The 25,009-nt window shown below is 46.1% G+C and overlaps 1 protein-coding gene across 1 annotated transcript in view; it reads left to right on the top strand.

The window, feature by feature from the left end:
- The window catches only part of LOC134909825 (uncharacterized), a 34,833-nt gene extending 11,317 nt beyond the window's left edge, over positions 1-23,516 (top strand). The window contains exons 2-4 of the mRNA XM_063917127.1: positions 21,869-21,928; positions 22,004-22,216; positions 22,834-23,516. Of these exons, the coding sequence (XP_063773197.1) occupies positions 22,845-23,501 (657 nt within the window). The 5' untranslated portion in view covers positions 21,869-21,928; positions 22,004-22,216; positions 22,834-22,844 and the 3' untranslated portion in view covers positions 23,502-23,516. The remainder of the gene's footprint in view (positions 1-21,868; positions 21,929-22,003; positions 22,217-22,833) is intronic.
- Positions 23,517-25,009: the final 1,493 nt, after the last annotated feature.

A 25,009-nucleotide genomic window follows, 5' to 3' on the forward strand; every position in this document is an offset into this window, starting at 1 on the left:
GTCTCCGTTCTTTTCGGTCCTGGGCTTCCATCCTAGAGCCAGTTCCTTTACTCCTAATAGTCCATCTTCTTCCCTGGCCCTAACTTCCCGCCTCAGAGCTATTTGGAAGAAGGTACACCTTGCTCTTAAGAAAGCTGCCTTCCGGGAGAAATTTTTTTCGGATAGGTACCGACGTCCATGCACCTTTAAGGTAGGAGACAAGGTGTGGTTGTCAACCCGTAACATCAAACTCCAACAACCTTTGGCTAAATTGGGACCCAGATTCATCGGGCCATTCCTTGTGATCAAAAAGGTCAATCCGGTTGCTTCTCTGCTGCAGTTGCCGAAATCACTTAGAATTTTCAACCCCTTCCATTGTTCTCTGCTCAAGCCATATGTCCTTTCCAGGAAATTTCCTCAAAAAATTATTCGGGGTAGACCTCCTGTGGATGTTCAGGGCCAACGGGAATTCCTGGTAGAAAAGGTGTTTCCCGTGGTCTGCTGTATTTCTGGTCCATTGGAAGGGGTACGGCCCAGAGGAAAGATCTTGGGTCCGGGACAGGGATTTGCATGCCCCTAGACTAAAAAACAAATTTTGGGGGGAATTTCCTCATAAACCTGGGTTTGGGGGTTCCTTGACCCCTCCTCAAGGGGGGGGGGGGTACTGTTAGCGGTGGGTCGCGCCAGCTCCCAGCCGTTGCTAGGCAACGGGACCAGTGCATCACTTCCGCCGCTAACTCCCTGCTCCCGGCCGGTTGCCTAGCAACCAAAGACATCGGGTGGCCGCCCGGCACTGCAGTCCCGGCTGTTACTAAGCAGCTGGGATGCCGTGCGCTGCGTGCCAGCTAACAGCTAGATAATTAGGATCTGGGGCTGGGCTGCCTGCTGATTAAGCTACAGGGGGTTTTTATGGGAGCCAGATTAGTACAGCCCCACCGGTGATAGCTTCCTGTGGAGCTGTGTCCTGCCCCTGGATTGTTCCTGTGCAGCCAGTTAATCCTGTATCCTGAGTCCTGGTGTCTGGAGCATAATCATTGGAATTCTTATCCAGCCTTCCAGTCCTGTTATCCTGTATCTGCAGCCTTGGGGTTCCTGTTCCTTCTGCATGCACCTTTACCGGTATCGTGAGTAGCGGCTCTGCCGCACCTTACGGCTGTGGCCATATTTATTTTTACTTTCTGGCGTTTGTGTTTCTCTGCGGAGGTTTCCGCTATTGCTGTCCTCGCCGAATTACAACGGTGTCGTGTTTGGTGTTCGGGCAGCAGTATCTTGGTTACAGTTTTGTCGGCGGCCGCGCTGCACATATACTAGTTTATTGTTTATTAGTGGTTTCCCCCGATTTTCTTGTGTGTCTGTCTTAGTTAGTTTTCCCCTTGTTCTCTCTCTGTCTCGGTTAACGCCTTGTCACCTACTAAGACTGGGGGGCATCGGAGTCGGGCCCAAGAAACCATAGTCTCGCAGGCGTTGACCGACCACTTGGGAGAGACAATGGAGTCAGGATTCCCGTTAGGTATTGCTGCGAATCCCAGTTCTGTTGCAGCTTCACGCATCTGTACTTGGAGCTCTTCTGCTGCCACCCTATCTCCTGGGTTCCAAGTACAGAGAACGTAACAGCTACTTGGTCTGGTTCGAACATGTTCATAAAGTTCTACAGGTTCGACACCTTGGCCAAGGATAACCTTTAGTTTGGTCAGGCGATTTTGCAGGGGTCTCCGCACTCTCCCACCCGTTCTGGGAGCTTTGGGACGTCCCCATGGTTATCGTCAATTCCCAGTATCCACTAGGACGTTAGAGAAAAGAGGAATTTAATACTTACCGGTAATTCCTTTTCTCATAGTCCGTAGTGGATACTGGGCGCCCACCTCGGTGCTTCGTTTCCTGCTTACCTGGTTGTAAGTGTTCTTTGTTGGGTTTGCTGTTGCTTTCCCTGTTCCATGTTTGGTTAGCGTTGCTATCCTTCTATTGTTAGCGTTGCTTTCCTCTGTTTTTATTAGCTCTGCTATCTTGTTATTGTGTGTGTTGGTTTGTTACCTCACCGCTTTTTGTGTTATATCCTTCTCTCAAAGTATATCCGTCTCCTCGGGCACAGTTTTCCTAGACTGACTCTGCTAGGAGGGGCATAGAGGGGAGGAGCCAGCACACACTATTAATTTCTTAAAGTGCCAGGCTCCAGTAGACCTGATCTATACACCATGGTAATCTTCAATTCCCAGTATCCATTACGGACTACGAGAAAAGGAATTGCCGGTAGGTATCAAATTCCTCTTTCTCTGACGTCCTAAGTGGATGCTGGGACTCCGTAAGGACCATGGGGAATAGCGGCTCCGCAGGAGACTGGGCACAACTAAAGAAAGCTTTAGGACTACCTGGTGTGCACTGGCTCCTCCCTCTATGACCCTCCTCCAGACCTCAGTTAGAATCTTGTGCCCGGCTGAGCTGGATGCACACTAGGGACTCTCCTGAGCTCATAGAAAAGAAAGTATAATTTTAGGTTTTTTATTTTCAGTGAGATCTGCTGGCAACAGACTCACTGCTACGAGGGACTAAGGGGAGAAGAAGCGAACCTACCTGCTTGCAGCTAGCTTGGGCTTCTTAGGCTACTGGACACCATTAGCCATAGGGATCGAACACAGGGCCCGACCTCGATCGTCCGGTCCCGGAGCCGCGCCGCCGTCCCCCTTACAGAGCCAGAAGCAAGAAGATGGTCCTGAAAATCGGCGGCAGAAGACTTCGGTCTTCAACAAGGTAGCGCACAGCACTGCAGCTGTGCGCCATTGCTCCTCATGCACACCTCACACTCCGGTCACTGATGGGTGCAGGGCGCTGGGGAGGGGCGCCCTGAGCAGCAATATTAACACCTTGGCTGGCAAAAAAATCACAATATATAGTCCTAGAGGCTATATATGTGAAAAATACCCCTGCCAGAGATCCGTAAAAAAGCGGGAGAAGTCCGCCGAAAAAGGGGCGGGGTTATCTCCCTCAGCACACTGGCGCCATTTTTCCCTCACAGCTCCGCTGGAAGGATCGCTCCCAGGCTCTTTCCTGCAGTTTCAAGACTACAAAGGGTAAAAAAGAGAGGGGGGGCACTAAATTTAGGCGCAGCAGTATATATATAAGCAGCTATAAGGGAAAATCACTCCGTTATAGTGTTCATCCCTGTGTTATATAGCGCTCTGGTGTGTGCTGGCATACTCTCTCTCTCTGTCTCCCCAAAGGGCTTTGTGGGGTCCTGTCCTCAGTCAGAGCATTCCCTGTGTGTGTGCGGTGTGTCACATGTTTGATGAAGAGGCTTATGTGGAGGCGGAGCAGATGCCGATATATGTGATGTCACCCCCTGCGGGGCCGACACCTGAGTGGATGGATAGGTGGAAGGTATTAACCGACAGTGTCAACTCCTTACATAAAAGGCTGGATGACGTAACAGCTGTGGGACAGCCGGCTTCTCAGCCCGCGCCTGCCCAGGCGTCTCAAAGGCCATCAGGGGCTCAAAAACGCCCGCTACCTCAGATGGCAGACACAGATGTCGACACGGAGTCTGACTCCAGTGTCGACGAGGTTGAGACATATACACAATCCACTAGGTACATCCGTTGCATGATCTCGCCAATGAAAAATGTGTTACACATTTCTGACATTAACCCAAGTACCACAAAAAAGGGGTTTTATGTTTGGGGAGAAAAAGCAGCCAGTGTTTTGTTCCCCCATCAGATGAGTGAATGAAGTGTGTGAAAAAGCGTGGGTTCCCCCGATAAGAAACTGGTAATTTCTAAAAAGTTACTGATGGCGTACCCTTTCCCGCCAGAGGATAGGTCACGTTCGGAGATATCCCCTAGGGTGGATAAGGCGCTCACACGTTTGTCAAAAAAGGTGGCACTGCCGTCTTAGGATACGGCCACTTTGAAGGAGCCTGCTGATAAAAAGCAGGAGGCTATCCTGAAGTCTGTATATACACACTCAGGTACTATATTGGGACCTGCAATTGCCTCAGCATGGATAGTGCTGCTACAGCGTGGTCTATTACCCTGTCAGGACAGGGATACTATTTTGCTAACCATAGAGCATATTAAAGACGTCGTCTTATATATGAGGGATGCACAGAGGGATATTGTCGGCTGGCATCCAGAATTAATGCAATGTCCATTCTGCCAGGAGGGTATTAGGGACCCGGCAGTGGACAGGCGATGCTGCCTTTAGAAGGCACATGAAGATTCTGCCTTATAAGGGTGAGGAATTGTTTGGGGATGGTGTCTGGGACCTCGTATCCACAGCAACAGCTGGGAAAGAAAAAATGTTGCCTCAGGTTTCCTCACAGCCTAAGAAAGCACCGTATTATCAGGTACAGTCCTTTCGGCTTCAGAAAAGCAAGCGGGTCAAAGGCGCTTCCTTTCTGCACAGAGGCAAGGGTAGAGGGAAAAAGCTGCACCAGACAGCCAGTTCCCAGGATCAAAACTCTTCCCCCGCTTCCTCTGAGTCCACCGCATGACGCTGCGGGTGGAGCCAGGTGCGGTGGGGGCGCGTCTCGGGAACTTCAGCGACGAGTGGGCTCGCTCACAGGTGGATCCCTGGGTTCTGCAAGTAGTATCACTAGGATACAAGCTGGAGTTCGAGGCGACTCCCCCTCGCCGTTACCTCAAATCAGCCGTGCCTGCTGCACTCGAGGGGAGGTAGTACTGGCGGCAATTCACAAGCTGTACTCCAGCAGGTGATAATCAAGGTACCCCTCCTTCAAAAGGCCGGGGTTACTATTCCACAATGGTTGTGGTACCGAAACAGACGGTTCGGTGAGACCCATTCTAAAATTGAAATCCTTGAACACTTATATACGAAGGTTCAAGTTCAAAATGGAATCGCTCAGGGCGGTTATTGCAAGCCTGGACGAAGGGGGTTACATGGTATCACTGGACATCGAGGATGCTTACCTGCATGTCCCCATTTACCCTCCTCACCAGGAGTACCTCAAAATTGTGATACAGGACTGTCATTACCAATTCCAGACGTTGCCGTTGGTCTGTCCCCGGCACCGAGGATATTTACCAAGGTAATGGCCGAAATGATGATACTCCTTCGAAAAAAGGGAGTTATAATTATCCCGTACTTGGACGATCTCCTTATAAAGGCGAGGTCCAGGGAGCAGTTGTTGGTCGGAGTAGCACTATCTCGTGAAGTGCTACAACAGCACGGCTGGATTCTGAATATTCCAAAGTCGCAGCTGGTTCCTACGACGCGTCTGCTGTTCCTGGGTATGGTTCTGGACACAGAACAGGAAAAAGTGTTTCTCCCGGAGGAGAAGGCCAAGGAGTTGTCATCTCTAGTCAGAGACCTCCAAAAACAAATACAGGTGTCGGTGCATCAATGCACGCGAGTCCTGGGAAAGATGGTAGCTTCTTACGAAGAAATTCCATTCGGCAGGTTCCATGCAAGGATCTTCCAGTGGGATCTGTTGGACAAGTGGTCCGGGTCGCATCTTCAGATGCATCGGCTGATAACCCTGTCTCCAAGGCCCAGGGTGTCGCTGTTGTGGTGGCTGCAGAGTGCTCATCTTCTAGAGGGCCGCGGATTCGGCATACAGGACTGGGTCCTGGTGACCACGGATGCCAGCCTTCGAGGCTGGGGGGCAGTCACACAGGGAAGAAACTTCCAAGGACTATGGTCGAGTCAGGAGACTTCCCTACACATAAATATTCTGGAACTAAGGGCCATTCACAATGCCCTAAGTCAGGCTAGACCCCTGCTTCAACACCAGCCGGTGCTGATCCAGTCAGACAACATCACGGCGGTCGCCCATGTAAACCAACAGGGCAGCACAAGAAGCAGGATGGCGATGGCAGAAGCCACAAGGATTTTCCGATGGGCGGAAAATCATGTGTTAGCACTGTCAGCAGTGTTCATTCCCGGAGTGGACAACTGGGAAGCAGACTTTCTCAGCAGGCACGACCTCCACCCGGGAGAGTGGTGACTTCATCCAGAAGTCTTCCAAATGATTGTACACCATTGGGAAAGGCCACAGGTGGACATGATGGCGTCACGCCTCAACAAAAAGCTAAAAAGATATTGCGCCAGGTCAAGGGACCCTCAGGCGATAGCTGTGGTCGCTCTGGTAACACCGTGGGGGTACCAGTCGGTGTATGTGTTCCCTCCTCTGCCTCTCATACCCAAGGTACTGAGAATAATAAGAAGGAGAGGAGTAAGAACTATACTCGTAGTTCCGGTTTAGCCAAGAAGAGCTTGGTACCCAGAACTTCAAAAAATGATCTCAGAGGACCCATGGCCTCTGCCGCTCAGACAGGACCTCCTGCAGCAGGGGCCCTGTCTGTTCCAAGACTTACCGCGGCTGCGTTTGACGGCATGGCGGTTGAACGCCGGATCCTGAAGGAAAAGGGCATTCCGGAGGAAGTCATCCCTACGCTGATTAAAGCTAGGAAAGAAGTGACCGCAAACCATTATCACCGCATATGGCGAAAATATGTTGCGTGGTGTGAGGCCAGGAAGGCCCAACGGAGGAATTTCAGTTGGGCCGTTTTCTGCACTTCCTACAGTCAGGGGTGACTATGGGCCTAAAATTGGGTTCCATTAAGGTCCAGATTTCGGCTCTGTCGATTTTCTTCCAGAAAGAACTGGCTTCACTGCCTGAGGTTCAGACATTTGTTTAGGGAGTGCTGCATATTCAGCCCCCTTTTGTGCCTCCAGTGGCACCTTGGGATCACAACGTGGTGTTGGATTTCCTAAAGTCACATTGGTTTGAGCCGCTAAAAACCGTGGATTTGAAATATCTCACGTGGAAAGTGGTCATGCTGTTGGCTTCGGCCAGGCGTGTGTCAGAATTGGCGGCTTTGTCATATAAAAGCCCTTATCTGATTTTCCATATGGATAGGGCAGAATTGAGGACTCGTCCCCAGTTTCTCCCTAAGGTGGTATCAGCTTTTCATTTGAACCAACCTATTGTAGTGCCTGCGGCTACTAAGGACTTGGAGGATTCCAAGTTGTTGGACGTAGTCAGGGTCCTGAAAAATTATGTTTCCAGGACAGCTAGTGTCAGGAAAACTGACTCGCTATTTATCCTGTATGCACCCAACAAGCTGGGTGCTCCTGCTTCAAAGCAGACTATTGCTCGCTGGATTTGTAGCACGATTCAGCTTGCACATTCTGCGGCTGGACTGCCGCATCCTAGATCAGTGAAAGCCCATTCCACGAGGAAGGTGGGCTCTTCTTGGGCGGCTGCCCTAGGGGTCTCGGCTTTACAACTTTGCCGAGCAGCTACTTGGTCGGGGTCAAACACATTTGCTAAATTTTACAAGTTTGATACCCTGGCTGAGGAGGACCTAGAGTTTGCTCATTCGGTGCTGCAGAGTCATCCGCACTCTCCCGCCCTTTTTGGAGCTTTGGTATAATCCCCATGGTCCTTACGGAGTCCCAGCATCCACTTAGGATGTCAGAGAAAATAAGATTTTACTCACCGGTAAATCTATTTCTCGTAGTCCGTAGTGGATGCTGGGCGCCCATCCCAAGTGCGGATTGTCTGCAATACTTGTATATAGTTATTGTTAACTAAAGGGTTATTGTTGAGCCATCCGTTGAGAGGCTCAGTTATATTTCATACTGTTAACTGGGTATAGTATCACGAGTTATACGGTGTGATTGGTGTGGCTGGTATGAGTCTTACCCGGGATTCAAAATCCTTCCTTATTGTGTCAGCTCTTCCGGGCACAGTATCCTAACTGAGGTCTGGAGGAGGGTCATAGAGGGAGGAGCCAGTGCACACCAGGTAGTCCTAAAGCTTTCTTTAGTTGTGCCCAGTCTCCTGCGGAGCCGCTATTCCCCATGGTCCTTTACGGAGTCCCAGCATCCACTACGGACTACGAGAAATAGATTTACCGGTGAGTAAAATCTTATTTTTATATGTTCTTAGCACCCCCAACTCCCCACCCCTGCTCAAGGTAGTCAGGTTTGCAGCCCCTGAATGAGACTAAAGGATACGAGATGGGGCATTTATGCATTTTCTGAATTGGTAAAAGTAAAAAAGGAAGCATAGATTTGGACAGTGTACAGCTAGTAGAATATACATAAGTGTCCTGTTCTGAGATAAAAAAAAAATTACCTTCAGAAGGACTGTTCAGTGCTGACTACATATACTAATATATTTTAAGTATCATTATAGGGACGGTCATCAATCATCACTGGTTTGCAACCTTTGATGGTCTATGGCTGATGGCAAGAGGTTTTTTAATTGTTGGTGTGGCTCTGATGCTGCACCTGATGTTGACAATTAAAACATTAGTAGCACCAGTCTGATGGCTGAAGTCTAGGCATGCGCAGACATCAACCATTAATGGCTAAATCATCAGTGTCTTCCTGTCAAAGTGTTTAAAACCGTTGACCATTGGTGGCACAGCTTTGGAAGGCTATCACTACATCATTGTGCACAACTTGGGAGCAATTACTTTTAAAAGGCAAGAGCTTTCATTATGCAGATATACTCTGTGTATAGGAGAAGTTACCCCTTCATTAACGCCTTACTTACCCAAATCGCGGTGCTGTCTCACTCTGAATTCTACTTATATTGAGAATACAGCAAAGCCAACCATAGCTATTCAATATAGCTGTTATGTAGACCATCCCCCCCCCCCACCCGTGCCTATGCATAATCACTTAATGCACTAAATTTATCCCCTGTCTAGTCCAAGCCACACCATGCACCCACTGCACTCAGTTAATGCCAGTGGCTTATGCAGACGGGATTTATGAGTACCTACCCCCCTCCACCCAGATGGTCCAAATATTTTATTGTGTAAGTCTCAAAACCCACAATCATAGCCCTGGCCACTTGCAGCAATTCATGGGCATTCGGGAAGGGGTCTGAATAGTGGTTTACTTCTCTGTATTATATACTTCACTATGGGGATATTAATATGTGTGTCATCTATGAGCGCTGTAATAAAAATAGGAAACAGCGGCAGCCATTTTCCTGTAGCTCATGTGAATGCATGGCAAGTGACATTTTTGTGGTGATATTTGTATCTATTCAGTGAAAACCTTAGAACAGCTGGTACTGGGACTCTCCCCAGTATAATTCTGTAAGAGTTTTATTATATTTTGTGTGGTGTATTAATACATTTCTAAAAATTACTACACCACGGAAGCCATTATTTTCTCTCTACATATTGAAATCCTGCACTAATAGATCAATTTACATCCATAATTGAGCAAGGCTGGCCATCCATGTAAGAAGTAGATATGTATGACAATACTTCGATCTCCTAAAGATATCACTAAGGTGAGCTTGTTTTATCATTTATATGGGACGCACAATAAATATCTTTACTATTGCTGATTCCTAAATTATTACATTAGATGGCACTTGTTTCTCATATACTGTGTATGTATATATATATATATATATATATATATATATATATATATATATATAGTTAAATGTATAATTGTGCGCACAAGTAGGCCAATATAATCTGTAGTTATTTCCTTAAGAATTCAATAAAAGAATCTAATAAAAACGAACATTTTCAAATGCATTCCTCTTTATCATGAGTGGCTGCTGGTCATTAGTTATAATAGTTAAAATGTATTAAAAAATTAAAGTGATTAGCGCCTATTAATGCCCAGAAAATGAAGGTGGGGACATAGGGGTATATTTACTAAGGTCCCGATTTTGACCAAGATGCCGTTTTTTCATCAAAGAGTCATCTCGGTAATTTACTAAGCAAAAATCACGGCAGTGATGAGGGCATTCGTATTCTTATTACGGCTGTGTAGTAAAAGTACGAATGAATACACCATCGGTCAAACGCGGCTGATTAGATATAGAACTCGGTCATTTACTAAGCATTCGTATTTGTATTTTAGACCGTGAAAATGGTTTTGCGGTCGTAAACTTTTACTATTCATACAAAATTCCTAAGAAAAAGTAGACCTGCTTTTGAGAAGCGTGTTTACGTGTGTTGTCAATTCTACATTACTCACACCTGACGTTTTTGACCTTTAAAAGGGGCTCAAACACATTTCTCAACACTCTCAATCTGAAATGGCTGCTACTGTGTGTAGTACTGCTGTCTTGTTTGCTGGGGGATACCTGACACTGCTCCATGAGTCTACAATAAACCCAGGCCAGGAAAAACAACAGGGTCAGCAGGTTGTACATGTTCCGCGTAGGCTGGCCATGCTTTTATTATTTATTGGCCGTTTAAACTAAAACTAACTTGCTGATGCCCATGTTATACAGATGCTCAGACTAAATGTTTTAAGTTATTTTACTCTGTATGATTTGGTCAAGCTGACCCTAGACCCTGAGACAGCACGCTCTCGCCCTGTCTCAATACTTATCTGGCCCTATACACTAATGTGTTTGTTTTTTTGTTTTGTTAATTAAGCAATACACATATTTCTGGTTAACAATTTATTGTAAACAGACCAATGTAGTCATAACACATATGTGCAAAATTGAAATGGCCACCATATTGTGGACACTACATATTATTATTATTTTTTTTGGGTGCTGGGTGCAGAGGCTAGTGGTGGCTCGTGGGTGCGGCTTCGACTTGAACGTCGAACTGGTGATTGTACTGGGGTTTGGCTAGGGGTTGTTGTGCCTGAGCTTGAGGTCACATGGTGTTGGCCCATCACACTTAAATTTTGGCTCAAAATATTTAGACTTGCCGTAAGCTGTGTATATGCGGCAGTATTGTTGGCAATGATGCGAGACAGATTGTCATTTATTACTTGATTGTGCTGGATCATCTGGATCAGTGTTTGGTGTTGCCGCTGTTGCTCATCCATGATGCGCTGAAGGTTCGCCTGCATTTGTGTGTTTTCTGCCCTCATCTGCTCCATAGTGTTTGCTATACGCCCCACCTGCACTATGAGTCTGGCTGAGTTGCGACTCACTTTTGGCAAATGATGGGGCAGACTAGACAGGTGTTGTGTTTGGGTGGTGAGGCACGCGGAGTGGTGTGCTTGTTGTGATGCCCAACCTGACCAAAACTCTTGGTCCGTTTGTATTGGCACTGGTGTTGAGCTCATTTGTTGACTTTGAGAAGCTTGAGGTTGTTGTGGAATGTCCTGAGCCATGTTTGCCTGTGTTGTGTCGATGGGCTGCAGGTGGAGTGTAAATGTCTCCTGGGCACGGTCCTGCTGGCCATCGTCGCTCATGAAGGCTGGGTCTGTATGGGTTTGAACACAGGCAATAGGTAGTACATATGTTGCATTGGTCTTACAAGACTTTTTCAGCAACATGCATTACTTCATTATATTAATGTAATGGATAAATTGATTATTGCATACACTTAACTATGTTGGTTACCTTTTAGTTAATTGATGTGGCTCAAAACGTATAATACTCATTTGTGTTTTTCTTGTTCAAATTGTAGGATTCAGAGTCATAGTTACTGTATACACTCCATGTACTCTTACCAATTTGAACTACTACATTGTTATTTGGATTCGGAAGGTTCCTTTGGACCAACACACAAAATTTAAAAAATGTGTTCAACAGTACAATCAGACATTGGTTATGGCAGTCAGTGGTGTTTTTTAAATGTTTAATAATATAGTGGTATAAAATGTACACATTAACAATGTTAATTTATTTAATAATGTGCCCTATGTTTAGAAGTGGATTTTAGGAACATGTTTTGTAATGTATTTAAATTTCAAATTTTGTGGTTTTCAGTTTTGTTGGGCATAAATTTAATACGAAATGTGTGTATATGGACATCCTCTAATTTTGCAAATAACATCATAACATTACGCTAACAGCATCTGCTTGCAGTAGATTATTAAAGCAAGTTTGAGTGGTCATTTTTTCATTAGAATTTACAGTACTAACAGTGGTGCAGATGTATAAGCCTGGAGAAGGCATAAGTAAGTGATAAACCTGTGATATGTGCAAGGTGCTAAAGGCACAAGGCAAGCATCTCCAAAATGTGCAATCACATTTTTTCAAAATTTTGTACTGCTGCCTTTATCATCTTGTACATAACAGTGGGTTTTCACTTCCTTATGCCTTCACCTGGTTATTAAATCAACTACACTGGTTTTTTAAAATTAATTTCAATTACATAAAACATTACTCACCAGACAACTGTGGGGATTGCGGATTATCACTTTGGGGGCTCGACAAAAGTGCCAGTGGTGGCACGGCAGCCACTGCAGAGATGTGCTTTCGGGGGGGTGATGCTGGTGCAGGAGCAGGAGCAGAAGCCTGAACACGGGGCCTCTTGGGTGGCCTTGTAGCCACAGTAATGCTGCCCTGTGATGTGCGCCTTAGTGGACGCGGAACAGACGAAGAACCTGTGTGATAGTATCCTCATTAGATTTCATATGTAAAATGTGTTTGTCGAAGATGTGGGTACAGTAAAATCTTACCAGCATTCCCACCATCATCAGCTCTAGGCAGGGTTGGCTGTGGCCTGGATGTGCTGCTTCTCTGGAGTACTGTAGAAAGAAGAAGAATGTCGATATGAACATACTCTTTGGTTGTTAAGTGTATTTTTTTCATTTTTTTTGTTTTAAAACATATGTGTTAGCTGCTGTGACTTAAAGTAAGCGATGCTTAGCCTTGCATGCATGACTACATTGGCTGTGTATACTTTCAATGTATTAAATTATTTTATTAAAAAAACATACAGAAATTATAATAATGAGCAATATTATACTACTTAAAACACATACGTCGTTGCTTTACCAAGCCACAATATTGCATGCTCTTTTTAAATTTTTAAACACAAAAAAAAATTAAAAAAAACACAAATATCTGCACCAAAAAATAATAAAAAATGCATGTCTTAAAAAAACAACAAAACAAATAAAATACCAAAACAACACCCAAAAAAAATATATCCTGGGCAAAATAAAAAATAAAATAAAAAAAACAGTCATCACACTTCATTAATAAACTCAAAATAACATTTACTTTGTAAAGCAGACAGCAGAAAATGACCAACACAAGAAGAAACAATCACAATACATAATGGCAAAATAAACATAATTAAGACACACAATACACCATCCCGGCACAACCTGTGTCTCTCCAGATGTAGTGCAACTACACATCCCAGCATGCCCACCAACACATTTGTCATTCACTAAGTATAAAAATGTGGTAAGGCATGATGGGACTTGTAGTTTGACAACAGCTGGAGAACCACAGGGTGGCCTGGCCTGCACTACATCACCAACCCATTTGGGGTGCAACACAAAAAATAAAAAAAAACTAAGGACAAAGCACAGATGTTACAAATCAAGTCATAAATATAAAAAACTCACCATCCGCCCTTGGGCGGTCCGCATCACGGACATGAAGGGCAGAAACCACCTCTGGCGGAATCAGCGAACGCATTGGCTCCTCCCAATCTTTATAAGACGCTCGGAAGGGGTGTCCACCCCCGGTTTGACGGGCAGATTTTGCCTCCTTAGCCATCTTTGCCTTCACACGGCGCTTGATGTCATAGAAGCGTTTCCTACAGGTGTCCTCGGTCCGCCTCACCACACCCTCACTGTTCACAGCAGCAACAACCTTCCCCCATAGGACAGTCTTCCTGCGGGTCGACACCTTTGCTGCATCAGACCCAAACAACTGGCGATGATGCCTCATCAGCTCCCGCACCAGAGCCATGTTTTCTGAGTAACTAAACTTAACATTGCGGCCCGTCTGTTAGGTTCCTGGTGCTCAGAACAAGGGAGATGTTATGAAGCGAGTCCAGAGCACCAGGACGGAATGCTGGGAAAGGGGAATGGAAAGGGAATAGCCCCTGGCGCCCTATCTCCGTTGTCTCACCCGTGCTGTCAGTACACTCTTGCGAGACTATGGTTGCTTGAGCCCATGGCAGCCGCGTTTGAAGGGCGGATTACGTCTGCCCAACTTCGATGCCCCCTCAGGTCTTAATGAGAGACAAAGAGTGAACCGAGACAGGGTGATAACAAGGGGCCCTCTGACTAAACAACAAGGCCAGGGGCTACTAACAAACCTAAAGCCAAAGTATGTGCGGCTTGCCGCCAAAGGAAAAGAACAACAAAGGAAATGCTGACCACACGCCGACAATACTTGTGTACCGGCGGTGACAGCATAAGCAGAACCCTCTGCAAAACACCAGTGACAGAAATGATAAGGGAATACAGCGGCCTAAGCCAACGGACGCGGCCGTGCCGCTACTCACGGAACCGGTACGAATACTGGCAAACGGACAGGAACTCCCAATGCTGCTGACACAGACTCTCAGAACTGGAGGACAGGCAGAATCCCAAACGACAGACCGGTGGACACCAAGAAGCCAGAAACTTGCACAGGCAAAGGTACTGGACCTCAGGACAGGAACGCCTCACGGCAGGACACGGGATCAGACATAGGAATCGACACAGGGACTGACACAGGAATCGACACAGGAAGCTCAGGAACTAGCAGGAACCAAGCTCAGAACTCAAGCAGACTGAAAACCCAGGAATATCACCAGCATCTGTGAATTGCAAACAGCCAGCATATAACAGAGAGGCCTAATTAATAATCCCATGCAGCTGCCTTGTTGCAAGATTCCAAACTGACCAGATGCAATTAGCAGCCAGGTGAGGCTGAACACAAGGGAACAAGCTGCAATTACACAGACTCACCAGCGGCAGCAGACAAGAGTATTCTAAAACAGAGCAACAGGAAATCCTGGCATGCAAGACAACTTTATAAACATAAAATAGGAATGAACCACTACCTGTGGTTCATAACAGTATCCCCTCCTTAAGGGTGAGCTCCGAGCACCCTATGACACCCACGGGGAACATAAACAGAAGTATAACATGAAATACAGAACAAAACTGCAAAACAGGAATGAGCCACAGCCGTGGCTCATAACATTACCCCCCCCTTGAGGAGGGGTCAAAAGACCCCAAAATTCAGACTATCCAGAACAAGGGATACAAAAAAAAAACCTGACACACTGGTCTAACAGACAAGAAAACAAAAACAAGCTGTAGCAACAACTTGTAACAGTGCCCTCCCCTTGATGGTGGCCACTGGACACAAGACAAGGGGAAAAAAACAAAAAAACCTCTTTTTTTTTATCAAGGCAAGAGTCAAAAATTATTTCTTTTTCTTCTTCTTTTTACAAAGCTCTTTAGGTCTGACCAAGGTAATTCCCCACACATTGTCTGAACTGATGGTACCACCCAGCAAGGCTGCGTTCAAATCAGAGACAGGTCTCTTACCCTTGGGAGCTGAACTTTCTGGTAAAGTACTATTATTAGAAGAAGAAGTCAGAAAAGCACATCCTGCAGTCAAAACAACGGGCTGAGACTCTTGTGCTGAGTTTACAGTATTTGGTGGTCTCTCAGTATATAAGACGGGTGACCTAGAGGAACCTGAACCAATTTCTTTGGAACCATATATTTTAATAATTGCATCACTGAATGCTAGGGGATCCTGAAGAATGGGATCTTCAGCTTTCATTAGGCTGGTCGCCCACTCAAAAGGCTCTCCTCTAAAAGAATAAATCAGATAAAGCACAATGTTCTCTGAAGTGATGCCCAGAAATGGTCTAGACAACATAATAATGTAATAGTGTTTGTAAAGTGTCAAAAATTGGGCTAAGTCCCCATCAAAGATTATGGATGTTGAGATATCAGAGTCAGGATCTGTTTCCTTCTCATCTGACTGACTGGAGTGCTTTGCTAGGACCTGGTCACTATTGACCTTACTCGAGGCTGAGACTCTCTGAACCCCACCCGGGGCAGTGACTTTCTGAACCCCACCCGGGGCAGTGACTTTCTGAACCCCACCCGGGGCAGAGACTTCCGGGAACCCCGCCGGGGCAGTGGCCTCCGGGAACCCTGCTGGGGCAGTGGCCTCCGGGAACCCCGCTGGGGCAGTGGCCTCCGGGAACCCCGCTGGGGCAGTGGCCTCCGGGAACCCCGCTGGGGCAGTGGCCTCCGGGAACCCCGCTGGGGCCAGCACCTCGGATTCTTTTACTGGGACCGGGCCGTTGGCCTCCCTGACTGGGATCGGGCCATCGGCCTCCCTCTCTGAGTCGATAATTATCGAAAGTTCTCCCGGGACTATGACTTCCGGGACTTTTGCTGAAGCAATAACGTTCAGATCCTCCACTAATGCTATGCTTCTTAAGTTCTTTCCTGGGGAAGCGACTTCTAGACCCTTCTTTGGGGCTGCGTCTCTCGAGACCCCACTTGGGGATATTACTTCAAAGATCCCTTCTGGGGTTTTGCTTCTCGAGTTCCCTTCAAGAACTATGGTTTTAGAGACCCTTTCTTAGGTTGCGCTTTTCAAGTCCCTACCCGGGGTGACAGCTTCTGAGACCCCTTCCGGTATGGACACCTGAACTATAATATTTGATGTCCCTCTATAAGCTAGGGCATCGGGTACCGCTCCAGCACTCTGGGCATCGGGTACCGCTCCAGCACTCTGGGCATCGGGTACCGCTCCAGCACTCTGGGCATCGGGTACCGCTCCAGCACTCTGGGCATCGGGTACCGCTCCAGCACTCTGGGCATCGGGTACCGCACCAAGAACCTGGGCATCGGGTACCGCACCAAGAACCTGAGCATCGGGCACCACTCCAGGACCCTGGGCTACGGGCACCACTCCAGGACCCTGGGCTACGGGCACCACTCCAGGACCCTGGGCTACGGGCACCACTCCAGGACCCTGGGCTACGGGCACCACTCCAGGGGCTTGCAACTCCACTTCCACAGGAACCTCAAGAGAGGAGAAAAACATTATTTTTTGATTCCTGAATCTATAATGGGGCTCCCTTGCCCAAGGACCCCAATTATAGGACAGAGAGCTTTTTAGTGTGGGTTGTGTGACAAGTACCTCTGCCACAGTAGAGACAGGAGTAGGTCTTGTATCCTGACTCAACTTGGCCAGAGGGCAAGACTCGTCACCACACTTTGGCTTGCGCAACTCACAGGTCTGCAGATAGTGGCCTAAACCCCCACAATATAGGCATAAGTTTAAGTTTCTGCGACGCAGACGCTCCTCTTCTGAGAGCCTGGGCCGCAGAAAACTTTTAAACCTTTTCTCTTCAATTAAACCAGAGGATTCTCTTGTCACCATACTGTGAACAAGAGTCTCTTTAGAGATAGATGTACTCTCAACGACTTCTGGCAAAATGAGCAAGATTTCAGTCAGAAGGTTTTGCAGTTGCTTTAGGGATTGCTGCAAAACTTCTAGTCGCTCTGGTCTCAAAGCACTGAATACAGAGTTCAGGGCTGCGAGAGATGCCTGCAGGGCTTGCATAGTAGACATAGGAGGATTTAAAACTAGACAGGACAAGACAAGGCAAGGCAAGGCAAGACTAAATTTTGCTAAACAAAACAAGACTTTTTTTTTTTTTTTAAACACCGGACTGGATTCTAAACACCGCGGACTGGATTCTAAACACCGCGGACTGGATTCTAAACACCGCGGACTGGATTCTAAACACCGCGGACTGGATTCTAAACACCGCGGACTGGATTCTAAACACCGGACTGGATTCTAAACACCGGACTGGATTCTAAACACCACGGACTGGATTCTAAACACCGCGGACTGGATTCTAAACACCGGACTGGATTCTAAACACCGCGGACTGGATTCTAAACACCGGACTGGATTCTAAACACCGGACTGGATTCTAGAGAAGACTGGATTCTAGACAAGACTGGATTCTAGACAAGACTGGATTCTAGACAAGACTGGATTCTAACACCGGACTGGATTCTAACACCGGACTGGATTCTAACACCGGACTGGATTCTAACACCGGACTGGATTCTAACACCGGACTGGATTCTAGACTAGACACTGGACTGGGCCAAAAAAGAAAAAAAAGTTTTATTTCTTTTTTGTGGTATGGCTGGTGATAATGTTAGGTTCCTGGTGCTCAGAACAAGGGAGATGTTATGAAGCGAGTCCAGAGCACCAGGACGGAATGCTGGGAAAGGGGAATGGAAAGGGAATAGCCCCTGGCGCCCTATCTCCGTTGTCTCACCCGTGCTGTCAGTACACTCTTGCGAGACTATGGTTGCTTGAGCCCATGGCAGCCGCGTTTGAAGGGCGGATTACGTCTGCCCAACTTCGATGCCCCCTCAGGTCTTAATGAGAGACAAAGAGTGAACCGAGACAGGGTGATAACAAGGGGCCCTCTGACTAAACAACAAGGCCAGGGGCTACTAACAAACCTAAAGCCAAAGTATGTGCGGCTTGCCGCCAAAGGAAAAGAACAACAAAGGAAATGCTGACCACACGCCGACAATACTTTTGTGTACCGGCGGTGACAGCATAAGCAGAACCCTCTGCAAAACACCAGTGACAGAAATGATAAGGGAATACAGCGGCCTAAGCCAACGGACGCGGCCGTGCCGCTACTCACGGAACCGGTACGAATACTGGCAAACGGACAGGAACTCCCAATGCTGCTGACACAGACTCTCAGAACTGGAGGACAGGCAGAATCCCAAACGACAGACCGGTGGACACCAAGAAGCCAGAAACTTGCACAGGCAAAGGTACTGGACCTCAGGACAGGAACGCCTCACGGCAGGACACGGGATCAGACATAGGAATCGACACAGGGACTGACACAGGAATCGACACAGGAAGCTCAGGAACTAGCAGGAACCAAGCTCAGAACTCAAGCAGACTGAAAACCCAGGAATATCACCAGCATCTGTGAATTGCAAACAGCCAGCATATAACAGAGAGGCCTAATTAATAATCCCATGCAGCTGCCTTGTTGCAAGATTCCAAACTGACCAGATGCAATTAGCAGCCAGGTGAGGCTGAACACAAGGGAACAAGCTGCAATTACACAGACTCACCAGCGGCAGCAGACAAGAGTATTCTAAAACAGAGCAACAGGAAATCCTGGCATGCAAGACAACTTTATAAACATAAAATAGGAATGAACCACTACCTGTGGTTCATAACAGTATCCCCTCCTTAAGGGTGAGCTCCGAGCACCCTATGACACCCACGGGGAACATAAACAGAAGTATAACATGAAATACAGAACAAAACTGCAAAACAGGAATGAGCCACAGCCGTGGCTCATAACACCGTCTTTGTAGTGGTGCGTGGCTGCGGAGCCACAACACCATCACTATCACTTGAAAACGCAGCCGCAACCTCCCCCTCCTCCTCACTAACCTCCTCCCTCTCACTCACCTCCTCCACCTCACTCACCTCCTCCCTCTCACTCACCTCCTCCACCTCACTCACCTTCTCCCTCTCACTCACCTCCTCCACCACACTCACCTCTGACTGTGACATAATCAGAACAAACCACAAAAAACACAGAGAAAAAAAACAAATAACACACTCCTCCACTACCACTACACACCACACACACACACTCACTCACTCACAAACAGTGACAATAGACTTAACTAAAAAACAAAATACAAAAAAATAGACAGACTTTTAAATAACACCACAACAAGTATAACAAGACTACTTACACACACAGTACAGCACTCAACAATCACAAAACTCCGCCTCAAAACCTCCACAAACTCCACAAAACTCACCAACTCCAAATACACCTTCCTCTCTCCTCACCACTAGCTAAACCCACGAGGTGCGGCCGGTTTGGGGCGTTTTTATAGTAATGTGCACAGACACTCCTCCATCACGAATCCAACCAATCACGGACGAGTGACAAAAACGAAACTTAGGAAAAAAACGCGCCATTGAACGGACAAACACTGCGTTAACCGAAATGTGACGCACATTCGTAACAAAACCACAGAACACGGCCGACAAACAACAAAATCGGCCGCATTATACCTTCAAAAAGCACGAATGACATCGACATCGGAAAACAGAAAAAATACAAATACGAAAGCTTAGTAAATGAGTCGTAACAAATTCAAAAAGTTGCACAAATACACTTTCGATGTCATTCGTGATGATTCTCACACCAAATCGGTACTAATACGAATCTTAGTAAATTTACCCCATAGAGTGAGGTTTAGTGAGTTAGTGATATTAAAAAAGTTGAAACAAGCACTTATCTCAAGCGGAAATCTTCAGTCATTAGACCAGTAATATCACAGTGATATGTAAAAGAGAAGAAACAACAAATAGTGGGGTATATTTACTAAGATTCGTATTTTTCAGAATCATGTTCAAGTTCAATCACGACTGACATCGACAGTGTAAATCTGCAACTTTTTGAATTGATTACGACTCATTTACTAAGCAGTCGTATTCGTATTTTCCGTATCTTCCGATGTCGATGTCATTCGTGTTTTTTTGCTGCTGAATGCGGCCGCGTTTGCTATTTTGCGGCCGCGTTGTTGCGTTTTTTTTACGACTGCGTCACAAGTCTGTTACGGCAGTGATTTGGAATTTGCGGCCGCGTTTTTACTCCTAAGTTTCGTTTACGTCACGCGGCCGTGATTGGTTGTATTCGTGAAGGAGGAGTGTCTGTGCATGTTACTATAAAAACGCCCCAAACACTCCGCACCTCGTGGGTTTAGCTAGTGGAGAGGAGAGAGGAAGGTGTATTTGGAGTTGGTGAGTTTGGTGGAGTTTTTGGTGGATTTGGAGAGGAGTTTGGTGATTGTTGAGTGCTGTACTGTGTGTGTTAGTAGTCTTGTGATCTTTGTAGTATTGTTTTTTCCCAGTTTGTAAACTTTTTTGTCCTTGTTTTTTTTTTTCAGTCTTTTGTCATTGTTTGTGAGTGAGTGAGCGTGTGTGTTGGCTGTGTGGTGTGTAGTAGGAGTAGTGGAGGAGTGTGTTTTGTGTTTTCATTTTTGTGTGTTTTATGTTGTTTGTCATGTCCGACTCAGAGGTCAGTGTGGTGGCGGAGGTTAGTGAGGTGGAGGCTGGTAGTGAGGTGGAGGCTGGTAGTGAGGTGGAGGCTGGTAGTGAGGTGGAGGGGGGTAGTGAGAGGGAGGAGGTTAGTGAGGAGGAGGAGGAGGGGGTGCCTGTTGCTGGATTTTCCAGTGATAGTGATGGTGTTGTGGCACCGCAGCCACGCACCACTACCAAGACTGGCAGGAATATAAAGTTCAGCTATGCTGAAAACATGGCGTTGGTGCGTGAGCTGATGAAGCACCATCGCCAATTGTTTGGTCAGGATGCTGCCAGGGTGTCCTCCCGCAGGAAGTCTGCCCTGTGGGGGCAAGTCATACTTGCTGTGAATAGTGAGGGTGTGGTGAGGCGGACAGAGGACACGTGCCGCAAGCGTTTCTATGATATTAAGCGGCGTGTCAAGGCCAAGATGGCCAAAGAGTCCAAATCTGCACGGAGAACCGGAGGTGGGCCACCTTTACGTGTAAGCTATCGGGACTGGGAGGAGCCTGTGCGGGCATTGATTCCTGGCGAAGTGGTGTCTGCTACTCATGTCCGGGATTCGGACCGACCCACGCAGGATGGTAAGTTTGTTTTGTAATATTGTTCTTAAAATGTCTGTAAAATTTAGTTGATTTCATTTTTAAAGTTTAAAGGATGATTTTTTTCTCACAAAACAGATTGCATGCCTATGCTCCCTTAAGGTGTGTTTGTGTTTTGAATGTTTTTTTTTTCTTTTTTTGTTGCAATTTTTGGCGATAATGCTTGAACATGTGTGTTTGTTTAAAATCCACAAAAGGTTTTTGTTTTTTTAACAAACAGAAAAGCGGGGAAATTTTTAAAACATTACATTTTAAAAATATTTGCAAGTACTCAATCTCTGCAATATCTGAGACCAAAAACTTATTTTAAATAAATTTATTGTGTGCCACATCAAGTACATTTTGATATTCAACTCAAAATCATGAATGTAGAAGCTCTTAAGCTTAAAAATTTGTTTTAAACAAAACCATATAGATGCTTACAGTACATTAATGGTTTTCAGTGGGTCATTTTTCCAAAAACATGGTAATAATGTTGGGGTCACTTTTTCCACAGTCACACAGACCAGCCGCCCAGACAGGCCTCACACAAGTCAGGATGATGCCGGTATTCCAGGTAAGTCTTCACTGTAGTCACATATTCTGAAAACACATAGAAGTACAAAATATTAAGTTTAAATTTTGCACCTAGGTTCTGCTTCTGGAAGCCGACCTCCTGTAAGCCGCCCATCACAGGGCTTGGGCCACTTACCCAGGAGGCCAACTAAGACACGGCGTCTTGGCTCTGATTCCGCACCTCCATCATCCCCACCCAGGCGAAGACTTTCGGCAGTGTCACCCCAGCCACCACTGGCACTATTGTCGAGTTCGCAGAGTGATGAGGCCAGATCACCTCAGTTATCTGGTGAGTAAAAACATAAATTAAACACATAAGCAATAATATACACAGTACACTTAAGATGTTGTTAGTTGGTTTGGAGTTTACATGTTTTCCTCAACAATCAATGTGATGTAACGTCTTCAATTGCTCAAGGTGCTTTAATAAAATTAGATAAGGTCTTAGTGGATGGTCTAGACAACCTATTTGTATGAAAACAACAGATTTGAGGATACATTAAGCACACACACGTTCACATTTTTAAAAAAATATGAATAAAATTAAATGTTGGACCGAAATAAAAAAACCATTAGAGTGTTCACACATCGCCCCTGTCCAGTATGTAGATGGCTTATTTGCTCCGCTCCTCTGGACTATACAGGTAAGTAGTCTATATCGTGGTGAGGGGAGGGAATCTAACAGTGTAATGGTGTGGAGGGAAGTTAGTTAAGTGAGGAATATGCAAATTTGGCAATGTTTGCGCCTGTGTTGGTTTTTAAAATATAAAAATTATAAATTGTTAACGTTGAGAAAAACAAGTGCTAATAATGCAAAAATGTAGTATTAGGAATGTATTAATGTGTTGCATTAGCCAGGCCAAATTAAAAAAAATTACAACATTGCATGTTGCCTACCCCATACAGAGCACAACTTGATGTCCGCCGAGGACCAGCAGGGACCAGAACAAGAGCCATCCTTCACACTGCAACTTACAGCTGTTGATCCAAGCATGCCAATACAGTTGCAGGATATACCCCAACCATCCATCCGTCCCCAACTGGCACAAGCTCCGCCCCCAAGCCAAATTCCTGGCGATTTTTGGGCCAGTTGGACAAGCCAACAGGCCCAAAGCAATGCCACCCTGACCCAACATACACAACACCTTGCCAGTCTGCCCCATCATCTACCGCGTATTAGTCGCAACTCGGGCAGACTGATAGTACAAGTAGGGAGAATGGCTACCTCAATGGAGCAAATTAGGGCTGAAAACAGCCAAATGAATGCACATTTATCCCGCATTATAGATGAGCAACAGCGACATCAGCAGGCACTCGTTCAGATCATTCAACACAATCAAGTGGTGAATGAGGCCTTATCCAGGATTGTAGCCAGCCACACTGCTACAAACACTCAGCTGATTGCCAGTTTAAATAATTTGAGCAGCAATATTGCTATGATGGGAGCTCAGCAAGTTACCTCCAGCTCGGGGACCACGACCCCTGTTCAAACGCCAGTAACCTCCCCTGTCCGGCGTTCCTCAAGAGCACGTGCCAGTGAGCCAGCACCCAGCACACACAAGCGAAAAAAATAACACCAATCTTTTTGTGCAAATAAATACAAAAATTTGTTAAAAAAAAACATTCCTGTGTCCGTCTCCAAAATTTTTTAAGCTGGTCTGTATGTATGTAGTTATGTTTTTCAAGGGTAATGACTGTAAATGTTTTGTTAGCATCAACTAAGCACAATGGACACACCACTATAAACAACAAACAGTAAGTAACAGAACACACAATAGAAAGTAGAGCAAAGTGTTTAGTGAAGGATAATTACAGCATAATAAAACTTACCTGTAAAATATCGCAGGATCACTTCTTGACGTACCTGCCTCCCTACAATTGTACTCACACTGTCACCAGATGTATCTAACTCCTCTGCTTGCTGACTGCTTTCTCCCTCACCATGTGCCAGATGTTGACTTAAACACAGATTATGGAGAAAACAGCAGCAGAACACAATCCGAGTCACCTTTGAGGGACTATACAACAAAAGGCCACCAGATTTATCCAGACACCGAAAACGTGACTTCAGCACCCCAAAACATCTTTCTATCACATTCCGCGTAGCCTTATGTGCATGATTATAACTGTGTTCAGCAGGAGAATCAGGTTGGGACAATGGAGTAAGGAGCCAAGAGTAGCAGCCGTAACCCCCATCACCTGAAAAACATATATAGTCAACATTAGGACATATGTTAGATTATTCTATCACCTCCTCCAAAATCTAGGCTGTGGTTAAAAGACATACACACATAACATTTTCAACATACCCAACAGCCAGCCATCAGGCATTTGTCCCTCCTCAAATTTATCGAAGAGCGATGACTGACTGAGGATGAAGGAGTCATGGCAGGCACCAGGGTAACCTGCAACAACACTCATAATTTTTAAATTTGCATCACAGACCACCTGGACATTAGTTGATTGATCCATATGCCTATTAGTATATATATACTGGCGGCCCTTAGGTGATCTCAGCTGAACGTGTGTGCAATCTATGGCCCCCAGCACATTGGGCATGCCTGCAAGCTCATAGAAAGCTACCCTGACAGCACTCCACTCCGACTCCTCAGTAGGGAAGCAGATTGAGGCTTTAATGTGTGGCTCCAACACATCCAAAACCTGAGTGGACATTAAATAAGCTAAGGTGAGTGTCATGTTAGGTATTCTCTACAATACTGTGGTGTTTCAACTTACACAAGCAACACTTAGCCATAACCGCATATGTATTTTTAGACTCACCTGCATCAAAAATCTTGAAAAGGTGGGCTGTGAGATCCCAATGATGTCGCCTGCCACAGCCTGGAAGCTCCCAGTAGCCATAAAGTGTAACACAGCCAGGAGTTTGTGTAGGCCTGAGACAGAGCGAGAGCGTGCTGTCTCAGGGTCTATGCCCAGTTTGACAAGGTCATACAGGTGGAAAATGTTGTTTCTATTTAGGCGGAACATCTGTATGACCCTATCATCGGACAATGCATTTAAGTTTAAACGCCCTCTAAAAAAACGAGGCTGGCGCAGCCTCCGCGGTACCTGGACAACCTGT

Source organism: Pseudophryne corroboree, chromosome 4 (genome assembly GCF_028390025.1).
Source record: "Pseudophryne corroboree isolate aPseCor3 chromosome 4, aPseCor3.hap2, whole genome shotgun sequence".
Classification (NCBI taxonomy): domain Eukaryota; kingdom Metazoa; phylum Chordata; class Amphibia; order Anura; family Myobatrachidae; genus Pseudophryne; species Pseudophryne corroboree.